The sequence below is a fragment of the Moschus berezovskii genome, chromosome 8 (genome assembly GCF_049115385.1).
Source record: "Moschus berezovskii isolate FMDL1 chromosome 8, NW_MosBer_1.0, whole genome shotgun sequence".
NCBI classification, from domain to species: Eukaryota; Metazoa; Chordata; class Mammalia; order Artiodactyla; family Moschidae; genus Moschus; species Moschus berezovskii.
In genome coordinates, this window is record NC_142467.1 from 97991428 (window position 1) to 98005187 (window position 13760).

General features: G+C 52.9%; 1 protein-coding gene across 12 annotated transcripts in view; it reads right to left on the minus strand.

The window, feature by feature from the left end:
• Positions 1 to 13760, minus strand: part of DNM2 (dynamin 2) — an 88904-nt gene that overhangs the window by 54090 nt on the left and 21054 nt on the right. For all 12 annotated transcript variants that reach the window (XM_055431413.2, XM_055431420.2, XM_055431408.2 and 9 more), the window contains exon 2: positions 2031 to 2104. In XM_055431413.2, coding sequence (XP_055287388.1) covers positions 2031 to 2104 — 74 coding nt within the window. The remainder of the gene's footprint in view (positions 1 to 2030; positions 2105 to 13760) is intronic.

A 13760-nucleotide genomic window follows, 5' to 3' on the forward strand; every position in this document is an offset into this window, starting at 1 on the left:
CCAGTCACACCTACTGAAGCCTGAGGGAGGCAACGACTGAAGCCCGCACAGCCAAGAGCTCGTGCTACACAAGACAGGCCACAATGAAGCCGGGGCTTCTAGAGAGCCCCACGACTAGAAAGCAGCCCCTGCTCGCTGCAACCAGAGAAAAGCTCTCGCAGCAACGAAGACTCAGCACAGTCAAAAGTAAATAATTAATTTAATGACATTAAAAAACAGAGGAGAGGCTACAGGTGGTGGCAGCAGCCTTGGTCCTATTCACCACTGTGTCCCAGCCTGGGACCAGTTTGTGGCAGGCAGCCCAGTGCTCCCTGGACCACTGCTGGCTGACAGTCATTGGGGAGGTGATGGGGGAGCCCTCCTGCCATGACAAAGCCTGTGACCTTCCAGTGCAGGAAGCCAGCCAACCTGTTCTCCCAGCAAGCTATGCCGAAGCCATTGGGATGGCACCACATGGCAAGGGCCTGCAGTGTGCCTGGCACTGTTCTAGGGGCTATACGTGTATTGAATAACATGGTCTTCACAGCAACTGACAAAGGCAGTACTATTATTATCTTCACTGTCCAGACAGGAAGCACAGCTGTGAGCAGCACTCCCTCCCCAGGGGCCAGACAGCCAGTAAGCTATAGCGCCAGGGTCTGAACCTGGGCAGTATTAGCTCTCAGACCCCACAAACCAGCACAGAGGTTTTCCCAGTGTAGGCAGAGGCCAAAAGCATCAGCATGACCTGGAAACTCATTGAAAATGAAGATTCTCACTACCCTCACCCACCAACCCACCGAATGTGCAACAGAAACCCAATGTGCCAAGCCCTATGTGACTGGGATCCCACTGACATTTCACAATTCAGGCTCTGCCACTGGCATTCCTGGCACAGCTGATTGGACACTCGAACCCAGAGGCGGCAGCCGATTGGCTTGCCACTGAACCAATCTGTTGCCGTCTCTCACTAGTGTCACGCCCTCCTGCAGGTAGACTGGGTGGATGACGATGAGAGGGCAGGACTAGGGTCAGCTGAGCCGTGGAGTCCGAGGTCTGACCCTGCCTGGGTGCCCATCCCAGGTCTGGCGCCCACCAGAAAGGCACCTGGTTAAACCTCAGTTTTCCCATGTCTAAAATGGGTATATGTCAGCTGCCTCCCCAGAGTGGGGGTGTTTAACACAGCCTGTGGTGACGCTGACACCCCAAGTGCTGAACCAGCTGTGGCTGACTTTCCAGGTCAGTAGGGAAGACTCCTGGGGGCTCTGGAGGGAAGAAAGGTCCCACCTCCAACGGCCCTTTTCACCCCTTCCAGCCTCAGACCTGAGATGCTTTTACAAGGAAGCTAGGTGCGTATCATCCTGGGAGACATGCCCATGTCATATCAGATTTGTGTAGGAAGAACAGAGACCACAGAGGCGGGGATAGAAAAAAAGTCTACATGTGGGCCATTCTATATGCGACAGGCCAGGTCTCTCCCTAAAGTCAGTGCTGTAATTCAGAAAGAAGTCGTGAAAAAACAAGATTAAAAACAAGAAGTGGTGAGAATGCTGCTCTCACGAAAAGAGCAAACATGACAATGAAAGACAGCACTGCACTGATCCCAGCAGGTGGAGAACCAGCCAGGGAAGGTATCTGGAGTACAACTGACAACCTGAGTATGGACTGGGGTCAGGGAACGTGCAGAAATGATGACTTTTCCTGGGTGTGGTTCTGAGTGTAAGAGGGTGTCCTTATTGCAAAGGGAGTGCACCAAAACCTTTCGGGCTGACGTGTCACAGTGTCTGCTATTGATTTTGAAAGTGTCCAGCAAGAACGTGTCATCTGTGATAGAGCAAAAAATGTGGCACCTGGCGGCCTAGTCACAGCTGATGCTCAGGGTGGGTGGAGGTGTTCCATGAACCATGCTTCAACTTCCCTGCCCACTGGGGAAAAGGGAATGCAGACCCAACGGCCACCCAGGACCTGAGACGCCTCAGAAGCCCCTGGCTCCCACTAGGCACAGCCGCCACACTCATTTCCTGTGTGGGTTGCCAGCCGTCCCACCGTACCTGTTTTTGAGAAGATGAGCTGCAGGATGAGAGGCCGCCGAGTGACGATTCCTGAACCTCGGGGAAGGAAGTCCCTGTGGGAGGGGAAATGGACAGAAATTACTCACAAGGCCAGCTAGCAGGAGGCAGGAAGTGTGACCACACATGGTGAAGCAATCCCCTCTTGCAAACGAAGTGACTTCAGCAAAGATATCAACCCCAGCAGGGCACCAGGGAATGCTCTGGCCTTGAGGGTCCTGAGGCCATGGAGGGACAGGGGAGGGACTAGATTGAAGGTTGGTGACAAAGTGAACCCTTTTCCCTTCGGCTGGCTATGTGCCAGCATGCTCAGAGGCCCCTTGTCCTGACAAATGTTTGGACCATCTCCCCCAGACTCAAAAGAGATCAGTACATTTTTTTTTTTTTGCAGTTTTTTTCTTTATTTATTTATAATTGAAGGATAATTACAATATTGTGTTGGTTTCTGTCATATATCAACAGAGATCAGTACATTTCTGACCTACATGTTTTAAAGTAATATAATGCCATACATATGGTATAAAGACTAAAATAAAAGGAAAGTTATTTAATGACAAAATATGACGTGTTTTGGGACTTCCCTGGTTATCCAGGGGTTAAGACCTTGCCTTCCAACACAGGAGGTGCGAGTTTGATCCCTGGTTGGCCAGATAAGATCCCCACTTGCCTCACAGCCAAAATACTAAAACATAAAACAGAATATTGTCTCTGCTGTACACCTGAAACTAATACAACACTGTAAATAAACTACACTCCAACAAAACGGAGAAGGCAATGGCAAACCACTCCAGTACTCTTGCCTAGAAAATCCCATGGATGGAGAAGCCTGGTAGGCTGCAGTCCATGGGATCGCTAAGGGTCAGACACGACTGAGCGACTTCACTTTCACTTTTCACTTTCACACATTGGAGAAAGAAATGGCAACCCACTCTAGTGTTCTTGCCTGGAGAATCCCAGGGACAGGGGAGCCTGGTGGGCTTCCATCTATGGGGTCACACAGAGTCGGACACGACTGAAGTGACTTAGCAGCAGCAGCTCCAACAAAAAAAAAAATAAACACCAGAATGTTTTAACAAATTCAAAAAAAAAAAAAGACTTAGAAAAAATTACAATGTGTTTCATGTCCCCAAAAGACAACTTGAAAGAGGTGGGAAGTGGATCACTGGTAGTCGTGGGGATGAGAAACAGTGGTGAGCTTTCTGGGGGATGGACACATTCTAAAAGTGGACTGTGGTACTGTTTGCTAATACTTACTATAAGTTTCTTACAAAATCACTGCATTTGAAACGGGTGAATCTCCTATCACGTAAATGATCCCTCAATAAAGTAATTTATTTTAAAAAAATATGCTATGGATTTTACCATGGAAGAATTCAGGCATTGCCAGCACTGACTTACACCTGGTTTCACACAGGGCGGGGAGGCGGGAAACCACCCTGAACCACTGAGGAAGGCAACAGAGACTTCCCCGGTGGCCCAGTGGCTAAGACTCCGTGCTCCCAGTGCAAGGGGCCTGGGTTTCATCCCTGGTCAGGGAACTAGAACCACATGCTGCAAGCAAGAGAGTGCACACCGCAACTAAAGGGCCTGCGAGTTACAACTGAGACCCAGCACGGCCAGATAAATATATATATGTAGTTTTTAAATAAAGGCAATGGGAGAGCAGGGGATCCAGGTGGGCAAAGGAGCAGAAGCAACATTTTCGGAGGTCACTGCTGCTGCTGCTAAGTCACTTCAGTCGTGTCCGACTCTGTGTGACCCCATAGACAGCAGCCCATCAGGATCCCCCATCCCTGGGATTCTCCAGGCAAGAACACTGGAGTGGGTTGCCATTTCCTTCTCCAATGTGTGAAAGTGAAAAGGGAAAGTGAAGTCGCTCAGTCATGTCTGACTCGTAGCGACCCCATGGACTGCAGCCTACGAGGCTCCTCCGTCCATGGGATTTTCTAGGCAAGAGTACTGGAGTGACTTGCCATTGCCTTCTCTGTCAGAGGTCACTAGGGGCATGCAAAGGATTCTCTTTTGTGTAAAATGGAGAAAGGCTGTAGGCTCAGGGAATTTTAAACAAGTTTGCACCCAGGTAAACATTTGGATTATCTGAAATTTGTGCAGAACACTAGGCAAACATCCGTGGTGCCACCCAGCTCCCCAGTACCGTGATAGACAGTGTCTCAGAAGCACCCCAGCACCTCTGTCCGACTGGGAACACCGGACAGAGCCCCAGAGGAGGGCGTTGTTTCTCAGCACAGGCGAAGAACCTGTTCATCCAGTGGGTGGAATAAGGGAGGAAGCGTACCCTTGCCACACACCATGCACTGTGAGGATTGAGCCCCATCGGACTGTGGGTGGGGTCACCACACTCAGGCAGGGCCTCCTCTGGCTGGACATAGGGCCCTGGCAGTGACCACATGGCAGGTGGGCCTTCGAGATGAGAGATCCTGCAGAGGCAGGTTGGTTCTGGAGCTCTGATGGGGTACTACTGACAAGCAGCAGAGTAGGGTGCCAGTGCAAGATGAATGGACAGGCCCAGAGAGGGGAGGGTGAGGTGATGCTGGAGGTCACAATCAGAGGTCATCATTCTCAGAGCAAAGCTACCTGATGGGGTTTAGGGACAGTCAGGGTTTTTGTATTTTTTTTTTTTTTTGGCCACAGCACACAGCATGCAGGATCTTAGTTCCCCAACTAGGAATTGAACCCTGCAACCCCTGCAGTGGGAGCTCGGAGTCTTAACCACTGGACTGCCAGGAAACTCCCTAACTCATTTGCTTTTAAAGGTATGTGACTTTAAAAGACCCCTCTGGCCACTTCTATAAAGAATTGATGCTTTTGAACTGTGGGGCTGGAGAAGACTCTTGAGAGTCCCTTGGATAGCAAGGAGGGCAAACCAGTCAATCCTGAATATTCATTAGAAGGACTGATGCTGAAACTGAAGCTCCAGTCCTTTGGCCACCTGATGCGAAATGCTGACTCACTGGAAAAGACCCTGCTGCTGCTGCTGCTAAGTTGCTTCAGTCATGTTCGACTCTGTGCAACCCCACAGATGGCAACCCACTAGGCTCCTCTGTCCCTGGGATTCTCCAGGCAAGAACACTGGAGTGGGTTGCCATTTCCTTCTCTAACGCATGAAAGTGAAAAGTGAAAGTTGCTCAGTCAAGCCCAACTCTCAGCGACCCCATGGATTGCAGCCTACCAGGCTCCTCCGTCGATGGGATTTTCCAGGCAAGAGTACTGGAGTGGGCTGCCATTGCCTTCTCCTGATGCTGGGAAAGATTAAAGGCAAAGAAGTAGAAGAGGGCAGCAGAAGGGGAGATGGTTGGTTGGCATCACCGACTCAACAGACGTGAATTTCAGCAAACCCCAGGAGATAATGGAGGACAGAGGAGCCTGGCATGCTGCAGTTCATGGGGTCACAAAGAGTCAGATGTGACTTAGTGACTGAACTTGGTGACTGCCTCAAGGAGGAGGGTGGGAGTGGAGAGGCAGGCAGGAGGTTTCTGCACTGGTCAAGGTGAGTGATGATAAGGACTAGTTTGGGAGATAGCAGGGGCCCAGGAGGCATTCAACAGACACTGGACAGAATCCAGAGGAGCTGAGGGGCCAGCCAGCCATGACCAGGGGGACAGGCTGGATGAAGAAGAACCGTGGAGGAAGAGGAGAACATCCCAAGGACACACACGCGTCCCTAGAGGATGAAGCCCACAGACCCTGGGAGCATGTTCAAAACCCTCCACACCTTGCACGCTACCCGTGGAGCCACACTCCGGAGGACAAAGAATCTGTGGGCCACTCCTGCCCTGCTCGCAGCCCGTCACGCCCGCTTCATGCAATGTAACCCTCTGAATGTGACTCCCATCCTCCCATTTGGCAGATAAGGAGAATGAGGATCAGTGAGGATTTGCAACCTGGCCAAGGTCACCGGCTTGTTCACTCAAGTATTACTCACACCAACCCAAAAATGGAGGTGCTGGAGACAGAGAAGACACAGCATGGGGGTAAGAGGGCTTTGGTCAGTGAGCAAACGAGACAGGAACAGCATGAGAATGCAGTCCGCAGGTCCCACGGGTGGGCTCCCCCACGCTGCTGTGTGCGACTGGAGCTGGCTCCTGATCCTTGCTGACTGGTGCGCCACTGCTTGGATGCACTGGTCTGTTCATCCACTAACTGATGCAGATTTGTTGCTGTTGCTGTTATAGTCACTCAGTTGTATCCGACTCTTTGCTACCCCATGCAGTGTAGCCTGTCAGGCTCCTCTGTCCATGCGTTTCTCCATAAAAGAATACTGGAATGGAATGCCATTTCCTTCTCCAAGGGATCTTCCCCATCCAGGGATCGGACCCATGTCTTCTGTTTGGCAGGCGGATTCTTCACCACTGAGCCACCCGGGAAGACCCTGCAGGAGCGGACCACAGTCTGATCATCCACTCACTAACTGATGTGGCTTTTAGGGGTCTTCTTCCAGTTCGGGGCCATTACAAATAAAGCCACTCTGAATGTTCTCACCTGAGACTTTCGTTGATGAATGCCTCGTTTCTCTTGCTGAGTCATAGGGCAGACCTGACCTTGAACAGGCAAAACGAGTCTCCGCTGATAGAAATCAGAGCACTTGGTTCCCCTTCTCCCCTGGTAAGGGAGGTGGGGTGGGGAAGGACTAGAAGGGGCAGGAGGAGACTTTTGGAGATGATGATAACACCCTCTATCTTGATCTGACTAATGCATGCATTTATTTCAAAAATGAAAACAATGAAGGTGTACATCTACAATTAGGACAATGTACCACATCTGAGTTCAGTCCAGGAAGGTCATGAGTACAAGGAGGTCCAGGAAGATGCACTCCCCAAGATTCAGACACTCAAGCACAGAGAAAACACTCCATTAAAATCTGCCCACAGACACATTATTATCTTTTTAGTTTCCCAGAGGGGGAATAGCTCAGATCTAAAGAACTTTGAAGGGCTTCCCTGGTGGCTCAGTGGTAAAGAATCTGCCTGCCATGCAGGACACATGGGTTCGATCCCTGGGTTGGCAAGATCCCCTGGAGGAGGAAATGGCAACCCACTCCAGTATTCTTGCCTGGGAAATCCCATGGACAGAGGAGCCTGGCAGGCAATGATCCATGGGGCCTCAGAATCGGACTCAACTTAGCGAATAAACAACACCCAGAAAGAACTTTAAAGCCCATGGAGGGGGCTAACTAAATAAATGATGACCCATTCATGTCACTTTGCAGTCACACACACATCCACAAATACATACTCCAAGAATAACAACAAAAAAGAGCTTTTTATCTCCTGACATGGAACTTCCTTCTGGGTGTATCAAGTAAGGAAAACAAAAGGTGCGGAAGAGAGTCTGTGTTTTCTAAGTAAATAAAAAGCCTCGAATCAGAGCCCAGGTTGGCCAAGGGCCTGTTGGGAGAGAGAGTCATGGCAGGTTCTGAAACATCTTTGAATTCTGCATCATCCACATGGACTACTGACTCCAAAAAATTATTTTAAGAGTAGCTCACATTTGTCGAGGGCTCCCTGTACGCCAGGCAAGAAGCTGAGGACTTTCCGGGCTATTTAACCATGACAATATCTGACGAGGTGGGTCTGTGAGCTCATTTTATGGAAGTCACTAGGCAAAGAGGCTGGGCACTGAGGTCACTCGGCACCCAGGAGTGTGGACTGAAGCCCGTGGGGTCTGAGCTGTGGAAGCTGCAGGCATCTCCCCGGCCATGACTAGGCTTTCGATCCTGCTGTTGGCACATGCTGTCCTGTGACCACTCTGGGTGCGTCCAGGGGCCCAGGCACCGTGAGCACAATGATTACACCACGGACTATAGACAATGAGAGCCTCAGAGGAACATGAGGGCCAGTGTGATGGGTGCTCCAGGCCCTCACTGGGGAAAGGCGGCGAGTGGGAGGGACGAGTAGAGGCCAGAGGAGGCACAGCCTGAGTGGGAGAAGGCTGAGGGACAAGGCTGGGTGGGCACGGGGTCCTTGCACACCAGGGTGAGAGTTCCAGGAGCTCTGGGATCCATCTGATTGTGTATCTAGAAGCCTCAGACTGCACTAGGCACCCTCGGTCTCAACAGTCCCTGAAAAGCAGTCCCCAGAGAGGATGGATACATGTATATGAATGGCTGAGTCCCCTCGCTGTTCACTTGAAACTATCGCAACATGTTCATTAGTCAGCTATAACCCAATTAAAAAAAAAAAAAAAAAACTTCAAAAAAGGGACTTCCCCGTGGTCCAGTGCGCTCACATGCAGGGGGCCTGGGTCTGATCCCTTGTCAGGGAACTAGATCCACATGCCATGCAACTGAAGTGCTGCAACAAAAAAAAAGCAGCCCCCGCCCCGAAATCTCCCAGGGCTCAGGGAGAGGCCTAAGGTCCAGCTGTGCCCTAAGGCCCACCCACAGGGTTTCCTGGCACCCAGCAGCAGCGGCACTCTTGGGGCCTTCCTGGTCCGGGTGGTGGAAGGAAGCCACACCCCTCACCCCCTCCGGCCCCTCTGCCGCAACACTGACTGTCCACTTCTCAAGAGGCGACTTTCAGTCTTTGGCTTCCTCCTCCCAGACCCCACATTCCACTGGTCACACCAAGTCCCTCCCTCTGATTCAAAGTGTTCATGCCCTTCCTCTCTCTTCCCTGTTGCTGCAAGGGCCACTGCACCCCCAGGCTGCCCTTCGTACTGTGTAACCTTGGGCCGGCTTCCCAGCCTGATTTGGGTTTCCTAGTTAGTAATGGGGAAAGAACCTCCTGCCAATCCAGGAGACTGCAGGTTCCTTCCCTGGGTAAGGTAGATTCCCTGGAGAAGGAAATGACAACCTGCTCCAGTATTCTTCCCTGGAAAATCCCATGGACAGAGGAGCCTGGTGGGCTACAGTCCATGGGGTCGCAAAAGAGTTGGACACGACTCAGTGGCTGGGCATGCATGCACAATGGGAAAATTCCACTTATCTCAAAGGGCAGCTGGGTACCAGGCAAACAGGCTCCTCCTCCACCCATGACTCGCTCCCTGAAGCTCTGGCTCAAACGATGCCTCCTTGGGGAGATTTCTCCCATTCTCGTTCACAGGTCCAGGCCCCCGCCGCCCCCAGCCTTCTTCCCAAGCACACACACTCTCCATGCAACCTATATGCATCCTGTCTGCCTCCCCATGTCAGTGGCCCAGAACAGGGTCTGGAGTTCATTCTGGTACACAGAAGGTGCTCAGGAAGTGTTGCTGTCTAGTTGCTCAGTCATGTCCACTCTTTGGTGACCCCATGGACAGCAGCCCACCAGGCTCCTCTGTCCATGGGATCCTCCAGGTAAGAATACTGGAGTGGGTTGCCATTTCCTTCTCCAGAGGAATCTTCCTGCTTTAGGGATCAAACCTGCATCTCTGACATTGCAGGTGGATTCTTTACCACTGAGCCACCAGGGACGCCCTCCAATAAATGTTAACTCTGATAGTTTCAGCACCATCCCTGTCCTCTAATCCACTGGGCCCAGCCCTGGCAGCAGGCATCTGACCCCTCCCCCTCCCAGGTAATAGGTGGTTATCCTCCTAAGACAGAGGCCTGGGCCTCCAAGCCTTCCTCCTGCAGATGTCACATGACTGATCCCAGGTTTGACAGGGTCCCTCACCTGCCCATCTCCCCAGGATTGCCCCATTTCAGCTGAGCCCCTCTCCCCTCAGCCATTGGATTCTCCCCTGTGCTTCTGGCCTCCCAGCCTTTGCAAAGACTGTTCCTTCTGCCAGGAAACCCTTCCGCTCAGGCTCTGCAGGTGCAGCGGATTGTACCTCTCCCTCCCAAATGCACACGCTCCACTTCCCACTCCCACCAACAGGGCCTCCAGTGAAGGGCCAGGACTCTGTTGGGACAAGACTTCACCTAGACTGGTCACCGCTGGATCCACAGCACCTAGAACACTGCCTGTCGCACAGCTGTTGTCGTTTAGTCACTCAGTGGTGTCCAACTCTTCCCGACGCCATGGACTGTAGCCCCGCCAGGCTCCTCGGTCCATGGGATTTTCCAGGCAAGAATACTGGAATGGGTTGCCATTTCCTCCTCCAGGGGATCTTCCCTGATTTGATGCAGGAATCAAACCAGGATTTCCTGTTTGACAGGTGGATTCTTTACCACGGAGCCACTTGGGAAGCCCTGTCATAAAGCAGGTGCTCATTCAATGCTGCATGGACTCTGGGGCCAGACAACCTGGACTCAACGCCCAGGTCTGTTCCCACCCTGGGCAAGGCTCTGTCCTCTCCGGGCACCGGTCCTGCTGCTATGGGATGGAAGGACACCACCCATCACCAGGATACACGACCTGGGACGAGTCACGACACCCTCTTGGAGCCTCAGTCTCCGGGCTCTGAGACGGGCCGCCTCTCCCTGGAAGGTGCTGCGGGCTCTTGGAAAGGCAACGGGGGCAGAGAGGGAAAGGCACAGCAGCAGGAGGAACCGTGGGCCACTTGGAAGCCCAGGCTGTTTATTTACTTCTGAAGGGAACACAAGGCCTCTCCTGCAGCCCTTTGACTTCCACCCCTCTCCCCACCTCCAGAAGGGTGGAGACATGGAACAATGGAAACCAAGAAGACCCCCAGAGACGGAAAACAGAGAAGTTAGCAGTGGATGAACCAGCCCGAATCCAGAGCCTGTGAGCGCCCAGGCAAGGGCCCAGACTGGAATCCATCCCTCCCTCATAATCAAATCCTCACCAGGCTGGATTTCCCTGCTGGTCCAGGTGTTAAGAATCCACGCTTCCACTGCAGGGGACGTGGGTCTGATCCCTGGTCTGAGAAGTTCTGCATGGTGCAAGGTACAGCCAAAAAAAAAAAATCCTCATGGGGTCACCCTAAGCCTCAGTGTGGCTGAGAGACATCAGCCCAATGCCAGACACAGGAAGAGCTCCTGGCTAGGAGCCCCACGTGCCAGAGTAATACCGACGCCTCTCGCCACCCAGCGCAGCTCTAATCCATTCTGAGTAACATCTCGGTAAACCCTCTGGGCTTCCCTGGTGGCTCAGACAGGAAAGAATCTGCCTGCAATGCAGGAGACCTGGGTTTGATCCCTGGGTTGGGAAGATCCCCTGGAGGAGGAAATGGCAACCCACTCCAGTATTCTTGCCTGGGAAATCCCATGGACAGAAGAGTCTGGAGGGCTACAGTCCAAAGGGTGCAAAGAGGAAAGGTAAGGCATCAAAGCAAGAGAGAGTATGGGTACCAAGCTAAATTTAACTGGATGACAAAGTGAAGAGTCTGGGGGGTTCAGACACAGAACAAGCAGAAAATAAGTAGTGCCTAGACCTAGGGCGGACAGCCAGAATCGAGTGACTAAATGACAACAAACCCTCTGGAAATGCCAAAGGAATGGTGGCGGGGTCGAGACTCCCATCTCACAGGCAGACAGACTGAGGCTCTGTTTCAGGACCTGCCCAGACCACGCAGAACGGAAGCAGCAGAGTCAGGAGGGGAACCCGGGTGGGACACCAATGAAGCAGAGCCCCCAGTTGCCCCCCTCACCCAGCCAGGGGGCTTCTCTGTGGTATTACTAGAACAGAAACAGAGGTCATCACGAATCAGTCTCCAAGGCTACAGCATCCAGCCTGTGCACACCCCACTGGTCCCAGCCCTGCTCCCTGACTCGCCCATGTCCCCTCTCGATACCAGCCAATAGTAGCCATCGGTCACCTGCCTGCCCTCAGTGTCCCAAGGCAGGTGCCACTGTGTGTTCTGGTCAACCCATGGGGCAGGTAGTGTGGTTACACCCCTGACTCAGACCACAGGACCCCTCCTGCCTCTTGTCTCCCACCCCGCCCAGAGGCAAGTCCTGTTGGCTCCCCCTCCAAATGGAGCCCGAATGGGCCCCTTCCCTCCATATCCAAGGCCTTCTGCCTGGCCCACCAGTGGCTGCCGCTCACCTGCCCACCTTCACCCCTACACTCTGTTCTTCCCAGAGCAGCCACAGGCCACCTGTGGACACCAAGTTAGGCATGACCCCCCTCTGTTCAGAGCCCTCCCAGGACTCCTACCTCACTCAGGTTAAAAGTCCAGGTCCTGGGGACTTCCCTAATGGTCCAGTGGTTAAGACTCCATGCTTCCAATGAAGGGAGCATGGATTTGACACCTGGTTGGGGAATGAAGACCCCACGTGCCGTAGACCACGGCCAAGGGGGAAAAAAGTCCAAATCCTTCTTACAGCCCAGGTGACTTTCCTGGCACCATCTTCCCAGCCACTTTGCTGCCCTCACCTCCGCCTATCATCCCCTTGCTCACTTGGTTCCTGCCACACTGGCCTCCTCCATGTTCACCAAGCCCACCAGGCACAGTGTACCTCAGGGCCTTTGCACTCGCCGCTCCATGGACCTGGAATCCTCTCCCTGCAGCCTTCACACGGTCAGCTGGCAACTCCTGGCCTCTCCCCTCCCTGCTCCACCACCGATATAAAGCAGCTCCCCCTCCATCACCCACCATCCTGCTCAATTCTTATTGCTACTCATAACTGCCTCCTTCCAGCTTGCTGATTTGCTCACATGGTTGTGGTCTGTCCCTTCCCACCCACTGCCCTTCATAAGAGTGGCAGCTTCGTGGGGCAAAGGTCCTCCATCTGGCACATTCCCTAGTCTCTCCCCAGCTCCGAGGCACAGAGCCTGGCATGAGGCAGGGGACCGATGTTACAGCATGAAGGTCCAAACCTGCCATGGTACAGGTAAGGAGACTGAGGTTCAGATGGCAATGGGACAATGGGACAGGTCGTGGACACCCTCACTGGCTTTCACAATCCCACTCCCAGGTGCCACCCTTCACAATATTCCCAGCAGGCTCCTCCCTGTTCAGGAATCCAGCAGGTTCCAGAGTCAGCCCCGCCCCTGGCACTCAGCCATCAGGTCACCTGCTCTGTGCCCTCATGGCCAGGCCAGGAGCAAAGGCAGGAAGCGGCCCATGGGACTGAGCAGTCCTGGCTCTGAGCCTCTCAGACCCCGGTTAGCATCCAGATGGGGCCACATCCACTCTGGACAACATGTGCAGGTCAGGTCATACCTGTGCACCTCAGTTTCTTCATCTGTCAAGTGAGGTAAGGTAGATTGAAAGGTCTGCAAGAGTTCTTACTAGGAAATCAATCCTGAATATTCATTGGAAGGACTGACGCTGAAGCTGAAGATCCAATACTTTGGCCACCTGATTTGAAGAGCCTACTCATTGGAAAAGACTCTGATGCTGGGAAAGACTGAAGTCAGGAGGAGAAGGGGGTGACAGAAGACAAGATAGTTGGACGGCATCACCAGCTCAATGGACATGAGTTTGAGCAAACTCTGGGAGACAGGGAAGGACAGGGAAGCCTGGCGTGCTGCAGTCCACAGAGTCTCAAAGAGTCGGACACAACTTAGCGACTGAACAAGGACAAAAAGGAAAAACTCAACACAGGATGAGTCAGATCACACCCCACCTTTGCTCAAAGCACACCCCCCCCTCCCACCGCAGTAGCCTCTAAGCCCTGAGCAACCATCCCGTCACTTCTCTGCCCTCACCCCCACCTTCACCTCGCTCACTCCTTCTGGCCACACTGGTGATAAAGGTAGAGCAAGCAGGCCAAAGCAATTCCTGCCTCAGGACCTTTGCACATGCTCATTCTCCACCTGGAATGACTTCCAACTCCCCCTCCCCAGTTTTTCCACAATCCTGGCTTCCTCTGGTCACTCAGGACTCAACTCAGATGTCACCTCCGTGAGAGGCCTGACTGTC